The sequence below is a fragment of the Homalodisca vitripennis genome, chromosome 1, assembly GCF_021130785.1.
Source record: "Homalodisca vitripennis isolate AUS2020 chromosome 1, UT_GWSS_2.1, whole genome shotgun sequence".
In the NCBI taxonomy this organism is placed as follows: Eukaryota; Metazoa; Arthropoda; class Insecta; order Hemiptera; family Cicadellidae; genus Homalodisca; species Homalodisca vitripennis.
In genome coordinates, this window is record NC_060207.1 from 159,658,628 (window position 1) to 159,672,874 (window position 14,247).

Genomic DNA, 14,247 nt, shown 5'->3' on the forward strand with positions numbered 1-14,247 from the left:
CTCACTTGCATTTGTACAATCTTTTAACTATTAGTTCATATTAATTTTCTATTTTTAATTATATTTTTTTATTATATATTTTTTTTAATTACGTTCTGATTGAATATTTAAATCGGAATCCTCATCGTTGCTTATTTCATGTACAACTAGTTCTCGAATGTCACTTGAACGATCGTGGAAATTACGATCCATTACATAAACATGCACAAAAAACTTACTATTATTGTGTCATATACACAACCATGGTAGTATTATTTACATAAATTGAACCTTCCTCTTTCGATTGGTATCAATACCGATACTCTTTGATCGTGTTTTAAGTACGTAATATTGAGAAATAAAAGACATATTAAAACGCCCGATATCGGGCGCTGCCATCTAGGATGCGACTAAAATGCCCGATATCGGGCGTTTGCCAGTTCCAGGGTTAAAACTGTAATGTCCAGAGTTAAAGATAACAGTAACATATACAGGATGATTCTGATAAAAGTGGGCATTTATTCAGGGTTGATAGAGGATGTGAGTACAAACATTTTGTGTCTAATACACATGAGGTCACAAATGTTTTGTTTCCGAGAAAATTGAGAATTTGTGAAAGGATTCCTTGTAGGCAACAGGTAGTGTTCTCTTTGATATTCGGCCAAAAAAAATGCAAAGCTGCTGAAATATAACTTTATTTCCTTCGTTGAAAAACCCCCACTCTTTCAAAATGTATGACAGTTGATGTTACGAAGACCTCATTTTTGAATCAATACAAATGAGAAAAATTTGGAACATTTGCTGTAATAATACTTCTTTTTTACTTATTCATATTATGTGGTTCTTTTTATGTGTTATTAGAAAGAAAATAAAGTTATATTTCAGCAAATTTGCTTTTTTTTGACCGAAAGTTAAAGGGAACACTACATGTTGCCTAAAAAGAAGCCTTACACAAATTCTCAATTTTCTAGGAAATGAAACATTTCCGACTCTTTGTGTATTGGACAAAAAATGTTTGTATTCACATCCTATATCAACCATGAATAAATGCGCACTTTTATCGGAATCACTCTTTATGTCCGAATCCACTGATTTACTTTGCTTCTAAAATATAAATAAGTGTGGATATCACAGTTAAGAAATAGTTATAACAAGTACAATATTACCATAGCCATAGTCTAGATAGCAGTATTTGTCTGCAAGTTACCAAGAATACTCTGCCATTGAAAAAAATCTACTGCCAGTTTTAGGGTTAAATAGCAACAATGGATTTTGTAACTACAAATTTATACTTACAAATTATAACTCTAACTAATACTTACGCAGTTTCATTGAGAGAATCTGACGAAGAGCTGATACTCCTTTATCTGTCCTGGCAGCTCTCTGGAACTGTATCAGTTGAGGCTGGTTGAACACGTCATCACTGATATAGCCAGCCTTCAGCATAGCTACCAATAGGTCCTCTTCTATTGTTTTTGTGCCAGGATTTCTGAAGGCAATTCATTTTCACATCAAATGTTATTAAATTTGGTATTGTTTACTGAGTGGGGTATATTCAACATTATGGATTCCATTATGATTTAGATTTCAGTTCTTCTTCAGCAGCTTAATAATAGTTATGCACAATACATCAAGGATGACCCTTTGGCTGCTAATGTATAATTTGGAATGTTATTAATTTAAAAAAGACTGCCTGTAAAAAATGATCAAGTTGGTAGTAATGATTACATTGTCCTAGTTGTTTGTTTTGAATTAAATACATTATTAATGGCACTGTTCTGTATGTAATAGAGTAAGTACAGCCCAAGGCAGCAAAATGTAATAAGTTTTTTTTACTGTAAGAAAATTGTCCATCCATTATGCCATCCTAAACAAATATTAAAAAGTGATATGAACAAATTTATATTTTGTAAATATTCTCTTTAAACTTTAAAAATTATTGGATTTTCTTTTTATACCCCGGAATTACCCAGTTCATTAGGCTGAGCCTTCTGTAGAAATTAAACTAATATTCTGGTGAGGATTTTCCTTCACAGGAGTATACGCATTCCTCGTATAATATAGCTTGAGAATATAATTTAATATCGATAACAAAAAGAAATTTTGGCAAAAGAAAACAAAGTTGTAAAAATTGACTTTTATATTTTTTAGTAATAGAAAAAACTAGACAAGCAAACAACAATTAGATTTAGGAACAGACTATCAGTTTTCACTTCCACTTATAAGTGGAACACTAACTAGAATTGAACAATAGTATGTATCTGACAAAGCTGATGTTCCTCCTAGTCTTGTTTACAATTAGGAGTAAACAAAATGTGCATAGATAAATATAAAAACTGCTTATAGCTTATGTTTTTTAGTAATATATGTATATTAAAATATTATTACAGGATCTAGAAGTTTGTTCAAGGATTTAAATTTATTTAAATCTAAACATGGCACCAATCAACATTTTTAAGGACCTCTATAAAATAGAGTACGTATGTGAGGAGGTATTGCATGTGTTACAGTTGTCATGTACAATATAGGTGTTTATCTCAGTGAATTGTTGAGGAACTACACAATTTGTACAGAAGCATATTCTAGGTTGCCATCTGTGACTGTGATAAAACTATGCTCTCTTTGTGAATTAAGAAATAATTCGCATTTTATGTGCATAAAATTACTTTCTTATCCACCAGAGTAACAGCAGGAAGATTTTATTAATCATTACCTCAGACACTTAATGTTAATCTCTCCCTGCTCAAGTCCATTATTTTAATCACTTACAAGTTTTCAAATTTCATGCAAATACAAATTATAGTACTAAGTACAATAATGCTATTCACCTCTGTAATCCCAAATATCCCTGTCCTAAATAAGAAATCATCATAGCGATTTTTCTTTTCTTTATCCTGTCCTGCTTTTCGTATAAGGCTTTTTTAGCAGAGTCTTCACCATGTAGCTCACTAGTTTTCTCGGAAGAGTCTCTTTTTAAGCCATTTGTCTCAGATTTTTCATCTACATTCAAGGTAACTGACATGTTCAATCTTGACAGGACCGAGTATGTGCAACGGAAAGGATTTTTGGTTACTGAAACACAAAATACATTATGATTTTAAATTATCAAGATATTACTTCATCTATTTCCAAGTACAAAACATATTATATTGCAAATTACATTGTGTTACCCTTATTTACTTATTTATTTATGAACATTTACAATCTTTATGTGTTAACAGTTGAAACATATGTTCTGAGAACATATCTGTGAAAGCTTAATCAATCATATAATAAACTCACAGTTAAGAGTTCTACTAAATTTTGCAATGCTTTATTGGTCCAATAACATTGTGATGTTAAAATATTATTTTATTACCATCATAAGGAATTTGATGAATAATGTGGGATTAATATTTAGAAAGTCTATTTTTAATTATACCAAATTATACTTTTGATAATCTCAAAGTAAATTATAGTAACGAGACTAAGCAGATTTAATGTTTAAGTTTAAACACATTATGATAGAAAAATTCTGTAATTTATTGTATTTTAACGTTTTATAAACAACAGCTACTAGAAAACGTAGTTCAAAAAACATTACGTAATGAATAGACAGACATACAACTCTGTCGGACACAGTAGCTGAATAACACGATGCAGCAACCTAGTGTCGGCTGGCATAATGTCGTAACATGTTGCAGACAATTTCCATCTCTAGACTCTATTGAATTGATATGAAATTAGTGATGAGCAGATCATGAGTGAACCGGCTCACAAAATGATCTGAGATCTATCAGATCATGTGATGAAATGAGCTGGGTAATTTTGTGAACCAACTACTGATTGAACAAACCATCATGTCACAACCCGTGAGCTGAGAGTCACCAGCTAGTTTAACATTCTTTGGTTTTTGTAGTTCTTTATGAATATTTAATTTACTGCACAGATAATATTAACAAAGATTTTTTCATAAGTTACATTTCATGGTACACAGGACAAAAAACAACAAAATTAATGTTTTACATTAGATTTTTAATATTAAAAGCAAAATTGATGATTTTAACTAAAATAATTTACTGCGTCAAGATAAAATAACTTAGCCTACTAAATTAATTGTTACACCTAATATTGTATATTAAACACAATTATAATTACTGTATTACACATGATTTAAGGGTGTTTTAAATGCTCATTATCATAAAAGTATTGAAATTTGAAAATTAATTTTTCTTATAGTAGTTATTTTACCATAAAATGGATTTTTATTTTGTTTCTGTAGAAAAGTAAGTAACTGTCAAAAGTGATTTTTAATTTTTTTTATTATATAAACATCTTATTGATAAACATGTTCTGATGGACAATTCATTTACCTTTTAAACGAATTAAAAAGGAGCTTTTAATGATCAAAAATAAATTATAGGTGAATGTCTTACAGACACTTTGAGTTTTAGTAAAAATAATCTCTAGCAATTAACCATTTTTGTTTATTTTGTTTACGGTTTAATATTAGGTTATTACACATGATTGTGGGTAGTTTTTAAATGCTATTTATAATGTAATTATTGAAATTTCAAAATAAAGTTTTTCATAAAAGTTATTTTACCTCAAACTGGATCTTTTTTTTTGTGGAAATGTTGCTGTTTAAAGTGATTTTTCAATTCAAAAATTATGTATAAATCTGAATGTTACAAAAGTGTTTGATACATAGGCCTAATTAAAATTTTTTAAGAATTAAAAAGGAGCTTTTTACAATCAAAAATAAATATTAGAATAATTGTTTTCTAAAACCTTGTGGTTTTGTCCAAAAGCCTTTGGCACTTTTCGCGTAGTAACAAAAAAAATAACACACTAAAAGCATTACAATTATCTATCCTACACTACTTTTATGCATGCCCAACAACTTTTACAAATGTTTTCATAACTTGGTATATGAGATTTTGTAAATAAAAATAACATAGCCTGTTTCTCTATTTAAGTTAAAAGGTTTTTTTTTTAATAAGCAAAAAAAAAAAAACTGTGGAAAATGTTTCCTTATAAACCAAAAATAAGTTTCTTAACCCTTTTAACCCCGACGTCCGTACTATACGGACGTCGTAAAAATGGCGGCAACTCCCGACGTCCGTATAGTGCGGACGTGCACTTTTTATAACTTTACCGGCCACCTATTTCACCAAATGCTTTGAAATTTCATAGACTTGTGCACAAAGATATTTTGCATCGAAATATATTAGTTTGTAATGGTTTGACTTCATATGTTGTCAGTCTGTGACTACGCAATTGCAGTTCGTCTCGACTGACTGCTCACGCTTGTTGCAGACAGCTGTATATCACGTGGTTGTGAATATTCCGTTTTTCTTCACAGTTTTAGGTTAAAGCAGTGTAAAGTACGGCAGTTAAAGTTTATAGTTTATTATTTGTTTGATTTCAAAATGAGTAAAAGACATTGTTCAAAGTCTCCCGTAAGTGAAAATACACTAATTAGTAACTCAGTTGCAAACAAACAATTCACCCCAATTGTTTTGGTGACCACAAGTGCTAAAACATTTTGAACTGATGTAAATATTGTTTTAAAACTTTTTTTTTTAAATTTAGATTATGAACAGTTTTAGTTATTTTGTCAGAAATAACTTTGGTTTTATGTTTATTTTAAGTGCTGTGAATTTCAAAGGTCTTGTTACATTGCCTTGCCCAGAAATGGTAAAAAGAAAAATTTACACGGCTTTACAAAAGTTTATGTTACTTCACTTTTAAATAAGGTAGGCCTATAATTTTTGTTTCCTTTTATTAAGGATTAAATGTACCATAAAGGAAATGGGTATTTTCGTGTCAAATATTTTTTTATCTATATGGTTTCCATGATCAAACTTGAATTTTTTTCATTTTTTTTATTTTTTTATATATGTATATGTATGTAAAAAAAATTACTTTCATAATAATAATTTTATTTGTATAATTCTGTAAGCTACATGTATATAGAAGTAAAACAAAAAAAGAATTACCTAAATATCTTAAAAAATAACTGAGTTATGAATTTTTTACAAAACCCTTACATTTTGTCTGAAAATGGCTTGGGATTTCTGGCACATCACTTGATTTAGTGGCCGGGGTTAAAAGGGTTAAATTAATCATAGAAACCATTACAAACAAATAACTTTTGAAATGGGGTTAGCAGTCAACACCATCGATAGCAAAAACCGAATAAATACCAAAAATACTGGCAGTTAAACTTAAAACTACTCTGTATTAAAAAGCTAATAAACATAACCTGAGACAACATAGAACAATAACGCAAGATTTGAACTATTCCTTACTTACAATACCGAACTTTAGTCAATAAAGAAACCATTTATATTCTTACACACTCTATAGTAAAGATACGTCACAATATTTCACAATTCACGGAAGAAACTATTAAATTTCACATGATATGACTGGACTAGTACAATACACCCTAATTATACAGAGAACAGAACAAAATAGAACAATAAACTAACAGAAATCTGAAATGAACGGAATAAAAGCGTGGACAACAGCAGGCAACACACTACCCCCTAACTTCCTAACCTAACCAAAAATTACCCCAATTGTTTTCAAACTCCACCAAAATTCGAGCACACATTTTATTAATTAATGATATATAATTATATTAATGTCAAAGTGTGTTTTCAACTATCAACTTTATTTAAAATATAAAACAAATAAGATTAATTGGACAAAAATACATGAGATTAAATCAATCTGTTACTAAACATATTAAAAACTATTTGTATTTAAGACATATCAAGAGATGATATCACCAATAATAATCACCAGGAATGTAACAGCTTTTATGTAAAATTTTGGTGAGTTCTTTTACATATTTAAAAATTGGATTTTCCCCTAATTCAAGATATTGAACAATGTTAGCATTGCCTTTGAATTCAATAATTGCATCCAATGCTCTCTTTTGTGTCCGTTATTCCCAATATTGTGATAGTTTTTATTTAATTTCTTTGGACAGCTTTTATATTAGCTTTTAAATGAAAACACAGAAGCATTTGATAAAGGCGATACCAACAGATGTATTTAACCCAACTTTGTCCTCCTCCGTATACTAGTGGATACAAAGTTACGGCTCTTTAACTGAGAGATTAAGAGCTGAGGCTTAAAAGAGAATAAAAACGAAGCTTTGCCCGACCTAAACAGACCTAGATGTGGAATCTGTTGAGATTCAATAATAATAATTTCTCAGAATGTTGGAATATTTGTTATAAGTGTAGTATTGACGATTGATGGTTTGAAAGGATAACAACATTTCGGACTTTTGCCATGGTTATATGTTACAAAATGTATAACACTAAGTTTCAAGAGTTAAAATCTATCCTCTTAATTAGATCTTAAATTAAAGGTAAAGGGTTGCCATTACTCCTTCTCCTCCCAACCATCACTGTTCTGCTCTCATTGTATGAGAACACGTGTAGATCATAGTCAGTGTTCCAGTTTCGCTTGTTCGTGTGTGATGTGTTGTCTGTGCTCTTGACTTCTATGCAGAGTTCGCTTGAGTTCATTTTCTTCAGTCTGGTCTTGCAAGCTGTTGTACTAGTACATGGCCCATACCTTTGCTGCCCTCAAACTGTAAAGGGCCCCATACACCTGCGAGTCTGGCTCGCGAGCCTGGCTCGCCGAGCCTAGCTCGCGAGCCGGATCCGCTGATTATTCACCATACACCTACGTATCTTGCTCGCCCAGTTGCAAACATGAGTTGTTCGAAGAAGGTTGCAGCTGCGGTCATAGTGTTAGATGAGCTAGGTGTATTTAAGAAGAAACGGAAGAAAAGGTTAATGTGGTCAAAGAATTGGTTACTAAATAGAAAGAGATTTAGTCACATGAATTTATTGAATTTCATTAGGAATGATAGTCTTGGCGACTATCAGAACTATTTAAGGATGTCAGCTGAAAGTTTTAACATGTTGTTGGACAAGGTTAAACCGCTTATAACAAAAAAAGACACTATACTGCGAAACGCTATATCACCAGAGGAACGCCTCACTGCTACTCTCCGTTTTCTGGCTACCGGACGGTCGTTTGAAGACTTAAAGTTTACTACAATCATATCACCACAAGCATTAGGTAGAATAATACCTGAGACCTGTAAGGCTATCTACAACACTTTGAAAGGAGAATACTTGAAGGTAAGAATACTGCACATTATTATCAAATTATTCTAGTTTTATTTCATGTTTATTCTAGTTTTTGACAGACAACTATGATTGAACTACAATTACGGTTAAACTGAAAACAAAATTAAACAAACAAAGAAAAGTTATCAGAAGAAAGCATAATCTTCTTGAGATTGCATTGGATAGTTCGCTTGTTCAGGAGTCGAAGATGTGGTGTAAGTTGAATTATTTGAGGTACCATAAGGAGAAGGTGTATCTCTCACACGCCAGGAACTAGTAGTTGAATATCCATAATCCATAATAACTGTGGAATTTGTTAAATTGTTCTGCAGCCCTTTGAAAAGAACATCAGTTATCAACTTGTCCGCAATGTCTCTTTGGGAAGCAGGCATGCGGCGCAATTTCGCTGCATACGTTTTACCTAGGTCGTTGTAGTCGTCCTCGGGTTGATTAAGTACAGCGGAAGCCTTTTCTAGAATAGCCTTACGCTGGCGCCGTTCCTCTTCAGCTCTATCATTTTTGGTTTTCTTCTTTTTTGGCGAAGTTTTTCTTCTTTTTGCAGCTGTAGACGGAGAACCCCTATTCAAAGTTTGTTCGTTATCACCATTGTTCACATCTCCTTCGTTTAATTCCTCCTATAAAAGAAAACGAAATATTAATAGATCGGCGCTACTGGAATTATGGTAAAGCAAACTCTATGTACTAAGAGCATTCACATAACCTAATCTAAATACATTGTGTTTGGTTTCAGTTTCCATCTTCGTGCGAGGAATGGCAAAAAATCGCTAAAGAATTTGAATCTTTGTGGCACTTTCCAAATTGTGGGGGTGCTATTGATGGAAAACACGTGAGCATTGTAAAACCAGCTGAAGAAGGTTCGTACTACTTCAACTATAAAGGATACCATAGTGTAGTATTACTAGCGGTTGTAGATGCCAATCTCAATTTTATTATGGTAGATGTCGGCTGCAACGGACGAGTTTCAGATGGAGGGGTAATAGAAGAGACTACATTTTATAATAAATTGAAATATGGTGAATTAGACCTTCCTAAGGAAGAAAATACAGTGTATAATATGAATTTTGTTTTTATTGCTGATGAAGCTTTTTCACTTCGAAAAAATCTACTAAAACCTTTCCCTCGAGAAAAATTAACATATGAAAGAAAAATTTTTAACTACAGGCTATCACGAGCGAGAAGGTGTGTGGAAAACGCGTTTGGTGTGTTAGCTTCTAGATTTCGCATTCTTCATACAACTATCAATCTTCACCCTTCAAAAGTAGATGATATTGTGCTAGCTTGCGTGGTTCTACATAATTTTCTCCGGGCAAACAACAGAGCGGAGTATACGCCTAGTTCAATGCTAGACAAGGAAGATATAGAAAGCGCCAGTGTCATTGCAGGTGACTGGAGAAATGATCATCCTGAAAGGTGTTTTCACACGCTTCGCAGATCCTACACAACAACAGCTGCAAAGGAAGCTTGTGAAAGTCGAGATGAATATGTGAAATATTTCAATGGGCCAGGAAAGGTTCCCTTTCAAGACAGAATGGTGACAAAAAATTAAACTTTTAAAGATACACACATGCACTAACTGTTGAAATTAGTTATTGTTTTATGATAAGTCGTTAATAACATTAATATGTATTAATATCTGTATTAATAAACTTGTCACAATATTTTAAACAGTTATTACAGACTTACCTCAACAATACTGCCTTCCTCTTCAATAATATTTTCTTCGTCCTCGTCCAAATTGCTCTTGGTCTTTCGAGGCTGCTCCTGCTCTGCGGTGAACTTCATGAGCTCGAAATACCACAGAGTTGGGGTGTACGTATCATCTGCGGAAGCTCCGCTTCTCGTGCTGTCACGAACCTTCCTCATTTCCTTCCTGAATGCTGCCCTAAGGTTATCAACTTTCCTTTTTACAAAGTTAGTGTCTGCATTCGGAATTTTTTCTTTCGTAATTTGGAGATGTTCCCAGGCAGTATCCCGTTTAAACTTGTTGGAATACTCCGCACTTCGTACCTTCCACAAACACGGCAAATTTCGATACTCTTCAATGAATGTTGTTAAAAAATCAGGGCTCATAAATAACTTGGAGTCAGCCATGTTCACTCTAAACAAACAAAACACCTTAACCTTTGCGGAACGAGTGGTGCGTAACGTTTGGCCTGCAGTAGTGAAAACGGAATGAACAGATTTTTCGGTGGTGGGGGCACGAGTCCGATCCGTAATGCGCCATAGAGTCCATAATATCCAAATATCCATAAACCACGAAACTTACGAAAACGGAACTTTCATGTTAGTAAGTTTTCCATATTTAATACAAATCTGTAATTTGATATCTTCTAATTTATACACATTTGTTAATAGTTTTACGTTGTTTGTAGTTTAAAAACAAAACAGCCTTATAAGAATACAAACCTACAAGAAATAACTATGAAACTTCAAATTGTATACATTTTCAATAGTTTGAGCAACAAGCTTTTACTTTTCAAGCCAATTTAGATCTTAAACGAGTATGTAAGTTATCTATTTCAAACTTTAAATTCCCTGGTTTTTTAAAGTTAGTACTATCGTTAGTATGCTTCACTATTAAGTTTTAAACTGCCTATCCCGTGTATTATTTTTCTACTTCTTATGATTGATGATTTTTTGTTCATTCACTTCTCTATTAATTTTGTCACAATACGATTGAAAATAACACCATAAAATTTTCGTAGATAGAACGTTTAGTGTATTGGTTCAACACCTATATAGAGATAGATGTTTTCTTTCCCTCTTCCTTAATTGCTTAAACTCTACAGAAACCTTGTATTATTCTCTCAATTTAAATCGATATATATATATATATATATATATATATATATATATATATATATATATATATATATATATATATATAGTGTGTGTGTGTGTGTGTGTGTGTGTGTGTGTGAGAGAGAGAGAGAGAGAGAGAGAGAGAGAGAGAGAGAGAGAGAGAGAGAGAGAGTTGGGAGAATTTATTTATTTTTGCTCTTTTTTACTGAAACTAATATTGGCACCTTTATATCGGACTTCCAGACTGTCTAGATTTATTATACAATAAGCTTTCAAACCAAATGCATATACAATTTTAGAGAGAGAGATATATATATATATATTACTTCAAGACATTGCTTCCCAGTGAGCTAATTTAAACAACATTGCTACAGAATGAATGAGTTTTTTTATACAAAAATGTACTAAATCTTATGCCACATATAATTCTTTTATCTATCAATATATACTTCAATAGCACGAATTATGCTTTAATGTATTAATTTTACTGGTAAGAACAAAAACCTTTGTGCAAAAGCTTCATTCTTAATTTTTATTTAGCATTTCCTCTTTACGTTTGATATCACAATGTTTGTGCATTCCGATCCTTGCATCCCTGGGCAAGCGTCCAGCTTGCTGCCTTAAAAAAAACAGGCGTATTTACTGTATTGACCATTTATAGACTGGTATTAATGGTTTTAACTTGAGTAAATCAGATTATTTGGCCGAAATTATTAATAAGATGTTTATTTAAATACCTAAGTTCATTTGAGTCGCATACCATTAAATATATATACCATGACTATGCTGTCAAGGGTAGTCCCGAGTTCTTCTTGATTTCACGAAGAGACCACTTACGGCAAACCTTCATGTCTTTCTTGAAGAGCAAACACGTTCGCTTGTGTTGTCCATTGAAGGAGTGAACGTAAATGCCATATTTATTCTTTTACTCAAAGTAATATAGCTAAAATTATATACTCAATAGAGGAACACATGAGAATAATTTAAAATTACAAAACCAAAACAAAATCTAGAATAGTAAACCCGCATAGAAAAGAATCAATAATCAAAGAGAATATTTGGACCTAAACGTAGCGTAGGGGTAAGGCTGCGACTCAAACCGAGTGGTCACAGGTTCAATTCCCGGGGAGGTCAATAAATAGTGTTGTAAGTGGGTTTGGACCGTATTCCCGTTAAGACATTTTGGTATACAATTATTGAAATACAGTTGGCGCAGGAAGTTCAACCTTCAAAAAAAAGAATACAAAAAAAGATTGTTATGAAAGTGGTCTTTTCGTTTGCTGTTGCTATTTGTTAATGCTTTGATAAGTTGTTAGTGTTTCGACCTGTGATGTTTGTTATTGAGAATTCATTGCATGAGAATTCATTGACTGTAAATTTGTGATCTACAGTTCTTAATATGTTACTCACTACAAACAAATAAATTCTTGTTTAAATGAAATGATTTTATTTGCAGTATTAAAGTATTGATCTTCAAGATCTACAAACGTCAAGAATTTATTTGAGGTTATAAAACCTACAAGTTGCATGAAAATGGAATTAAAGGTACTGCAGTGTGAGGAACAAACAATAAATTGCTTTTGCAATACGTTGAAAAATGAAGGCCGTGGGAATATAACTTCAATTGAAGAATCACGAGAAAGAAGAAAAGAAACAATCATTGTGGTAAGATTGTATTTGGTATACTAGCCTAGGTCACTTTGATGTAGGTAACCCAAGCTTCACTATTTTAAACTAGTAAATTAGAGTTATGTACATTTAATTGTTTCCAGCTTTTTAAATAAATTAAATATCAGTAATGTTTATAATTAATTCAAACAAAGTAAAATAATTTGTGTGGTATCCTATTGAGTAAAGGCTGCAAGTACAATGGCGATGAACAGCTGTATTTGTGTACATGTTTATCCTTCAAAATAAAAAGTAGTAAGTGATATTCACATTGCTTTATCTGTTAAATTTAAAAAAAATATACACTTTAGATAGTGTTTAATTGGCTCCAGTATAATGCGTCCAACACTCGAGTGATTAATAATATCGAATCATCAATATTTATGAGTAAAGGATCCTTGCTACTTATTTTAAATTACAGTATACAAAGTAATAATGTTATGGTAAAATAAACTAATCTGGGATATACTTTGTAGCCTATTTATAAAATGTATCAAACAAAACAGGGGTAGGGTACGATAAGCAGACCTAGTTTTTTATATCGAAATGGTAATTATCATATAAACGGCCGGAGCGGCAAAATACAAGTTTTGTGTTATTAACTTATTGGAATCGTCCTATAGAACAAAAAAAATTATAAGGTTTGATGGGGTGGAAATGAGAAATAACGAAGTTCTAAAACATAAAAAATGGAACAACTTTTCACGTGCGGAGTAATATTTTCATGTTGTACATCGACTTCGAGCGTCACGTGACCTTTTGTGACCATGATTCAACCTCGTGATGACGTCATCGGATGGGTCGCCATCTTTGCAAACGTAAATGAAAAACAATATTGAAATGAGCAGAATTTTTATCAAAATGAACAATGTTTTTCTTAATTTCGAGCAACAAATTAATTACTTGTTATCGAAATGAGACGAGTGCCTCCGGCCATCAATTAAAGAAAAACATCCCTCGAGATAGCACCTATCAGTAAAATATAAAAGTCTAGAGGGGCTGATCAGAAATATAAATTGAAATGTAATACAAAGGCAATTATGTAAAGTTAAAAAACTTAATAAATCATGAAAAACTCAAATATAAATATATAGATGGATATTAACAGAGAACATTTACCATTAGTGTGTTGGCGGATATAGCAACAAAAAAGTGGATTTTTAAAGATTGCAACATTTAAAACTTCTTTTTTTACTAATTTTTTTAATTTTCCTATCGCAACGAAACAACAAAGTCTCCCGGTTTAAAAACAACACGCGACCGCACGACGAACAAATACACTCATTATTAAAAATTCCATGTTCAATTAAAAAGGAAATAATTTCGTTTTGGATAAAACGTAAACTCTTTACGTGGCCTACTAAACACTCCGACACACACAATTCACTAGGGTTGGTCGAACTAGTGGATGGTTGATTCATGATTGTAACGCACACACTCAATCCAATTTACTGAACACGATATCTTGTGAAGCACTGACTCATGCCCCGGAGAACTCAGATTAACAGATACGTTATCAGGCTGCTATCAGTCCCGGCCGCAGATAATATGCAAGTAAACAGATTATCCAGACACAGCACACAAACTGAACATTAAAACATTAGAAACTTAACCACTTATGAATATACCCCCTAAA

At 32.2% G+C, this 14,247-nt stretch overlaps 3 protein-coding genes across 10 annotated transcripts in view; 1 reads left to right on the plus strand and 2 right to left on the minus strand.

Moving 5' to 3' along the window:
* The window catches only part of LOC124375208 (tRNA pseudouridine synthase A-like), a 31,640-nt gene extending 25,103 nt beyond the window's left edge, over positions 1 to 6,537 (minus strand). The window contains exons 1-3 of one of the 7 annotated variants that reach the window (XM_046833325.1): positions 6,456 to 6,537; positions 2,808 to 3,051; positions 1,302 to 1,468 (exon numbers count right to left, since the gene is read on the minus strand). In XM_046833325.1, the coding sequence (XP_046689281.1) occupies positions 1,302 to 1,468; positions 2,808 to 3,001 (361 nt within the window). In that variant the 5' untranslated portion in view covers positions 3,002 to 3,051; positions 6,456 to 6,537. Of the gene's footprint in view, positions 1 to 1,301; positions 1,469 to 2,807; positions 3,052 to 6,011; positions 6,185 to 6,226 lie in introns of those variants that run through there. The other 6 variants (XM_046833324.1, XM_046833323.1, XM_046833319.1 and 3 more) reach the window with 6 other exon arrangements.
* Positions 6,538 to 7,808: 1,271 nt separating this feature from the next.
* On the minus strand, positions 7,809 to 10,354 carry LOC124375209. Its single transcript, XM_046833326.1, has 2 exons — positions 9,825 to 10,354; positions 7,809 to 8,755 (listed from the first exon to the last, which is right to left on the minus strand). The coding sequence occupies exons 1-2, from the start codon at positions 10,230 to 10,232 to the stop codon at positions 8,267 to 8,269; spliced, it is 897 nt and encodes a 298-aa protein (XP_046689282.1). The 5' UTR covers positions 10,233 to 10,354; the 3' UTR covers positions 7,809 to 8,266.
* Positions 10,355 to 12,232: 1,878 nt separating this feature from the next.
* LOC124375210 overlaps positions 12,233 to 14,247 on the plus strand; it is a 66,312-nt gene continuing 64,297 nt past the window's right edge. For both annotated transcript variants that reach the window (XM_046833327.1, XM_046833328.1), the window contains exon 1: positions 12,233 to 12,608. In XM_046833327.1, the coding sequence (XP_046689283.1) occupies positions 12,471 to 12,608 (138 nt within the window). In that variant the 5' untranslated portion in view covers positions 12,233 to 12,470. The remainder of the gene's footprint in view (positions 12,609 to 14,247) is intronic.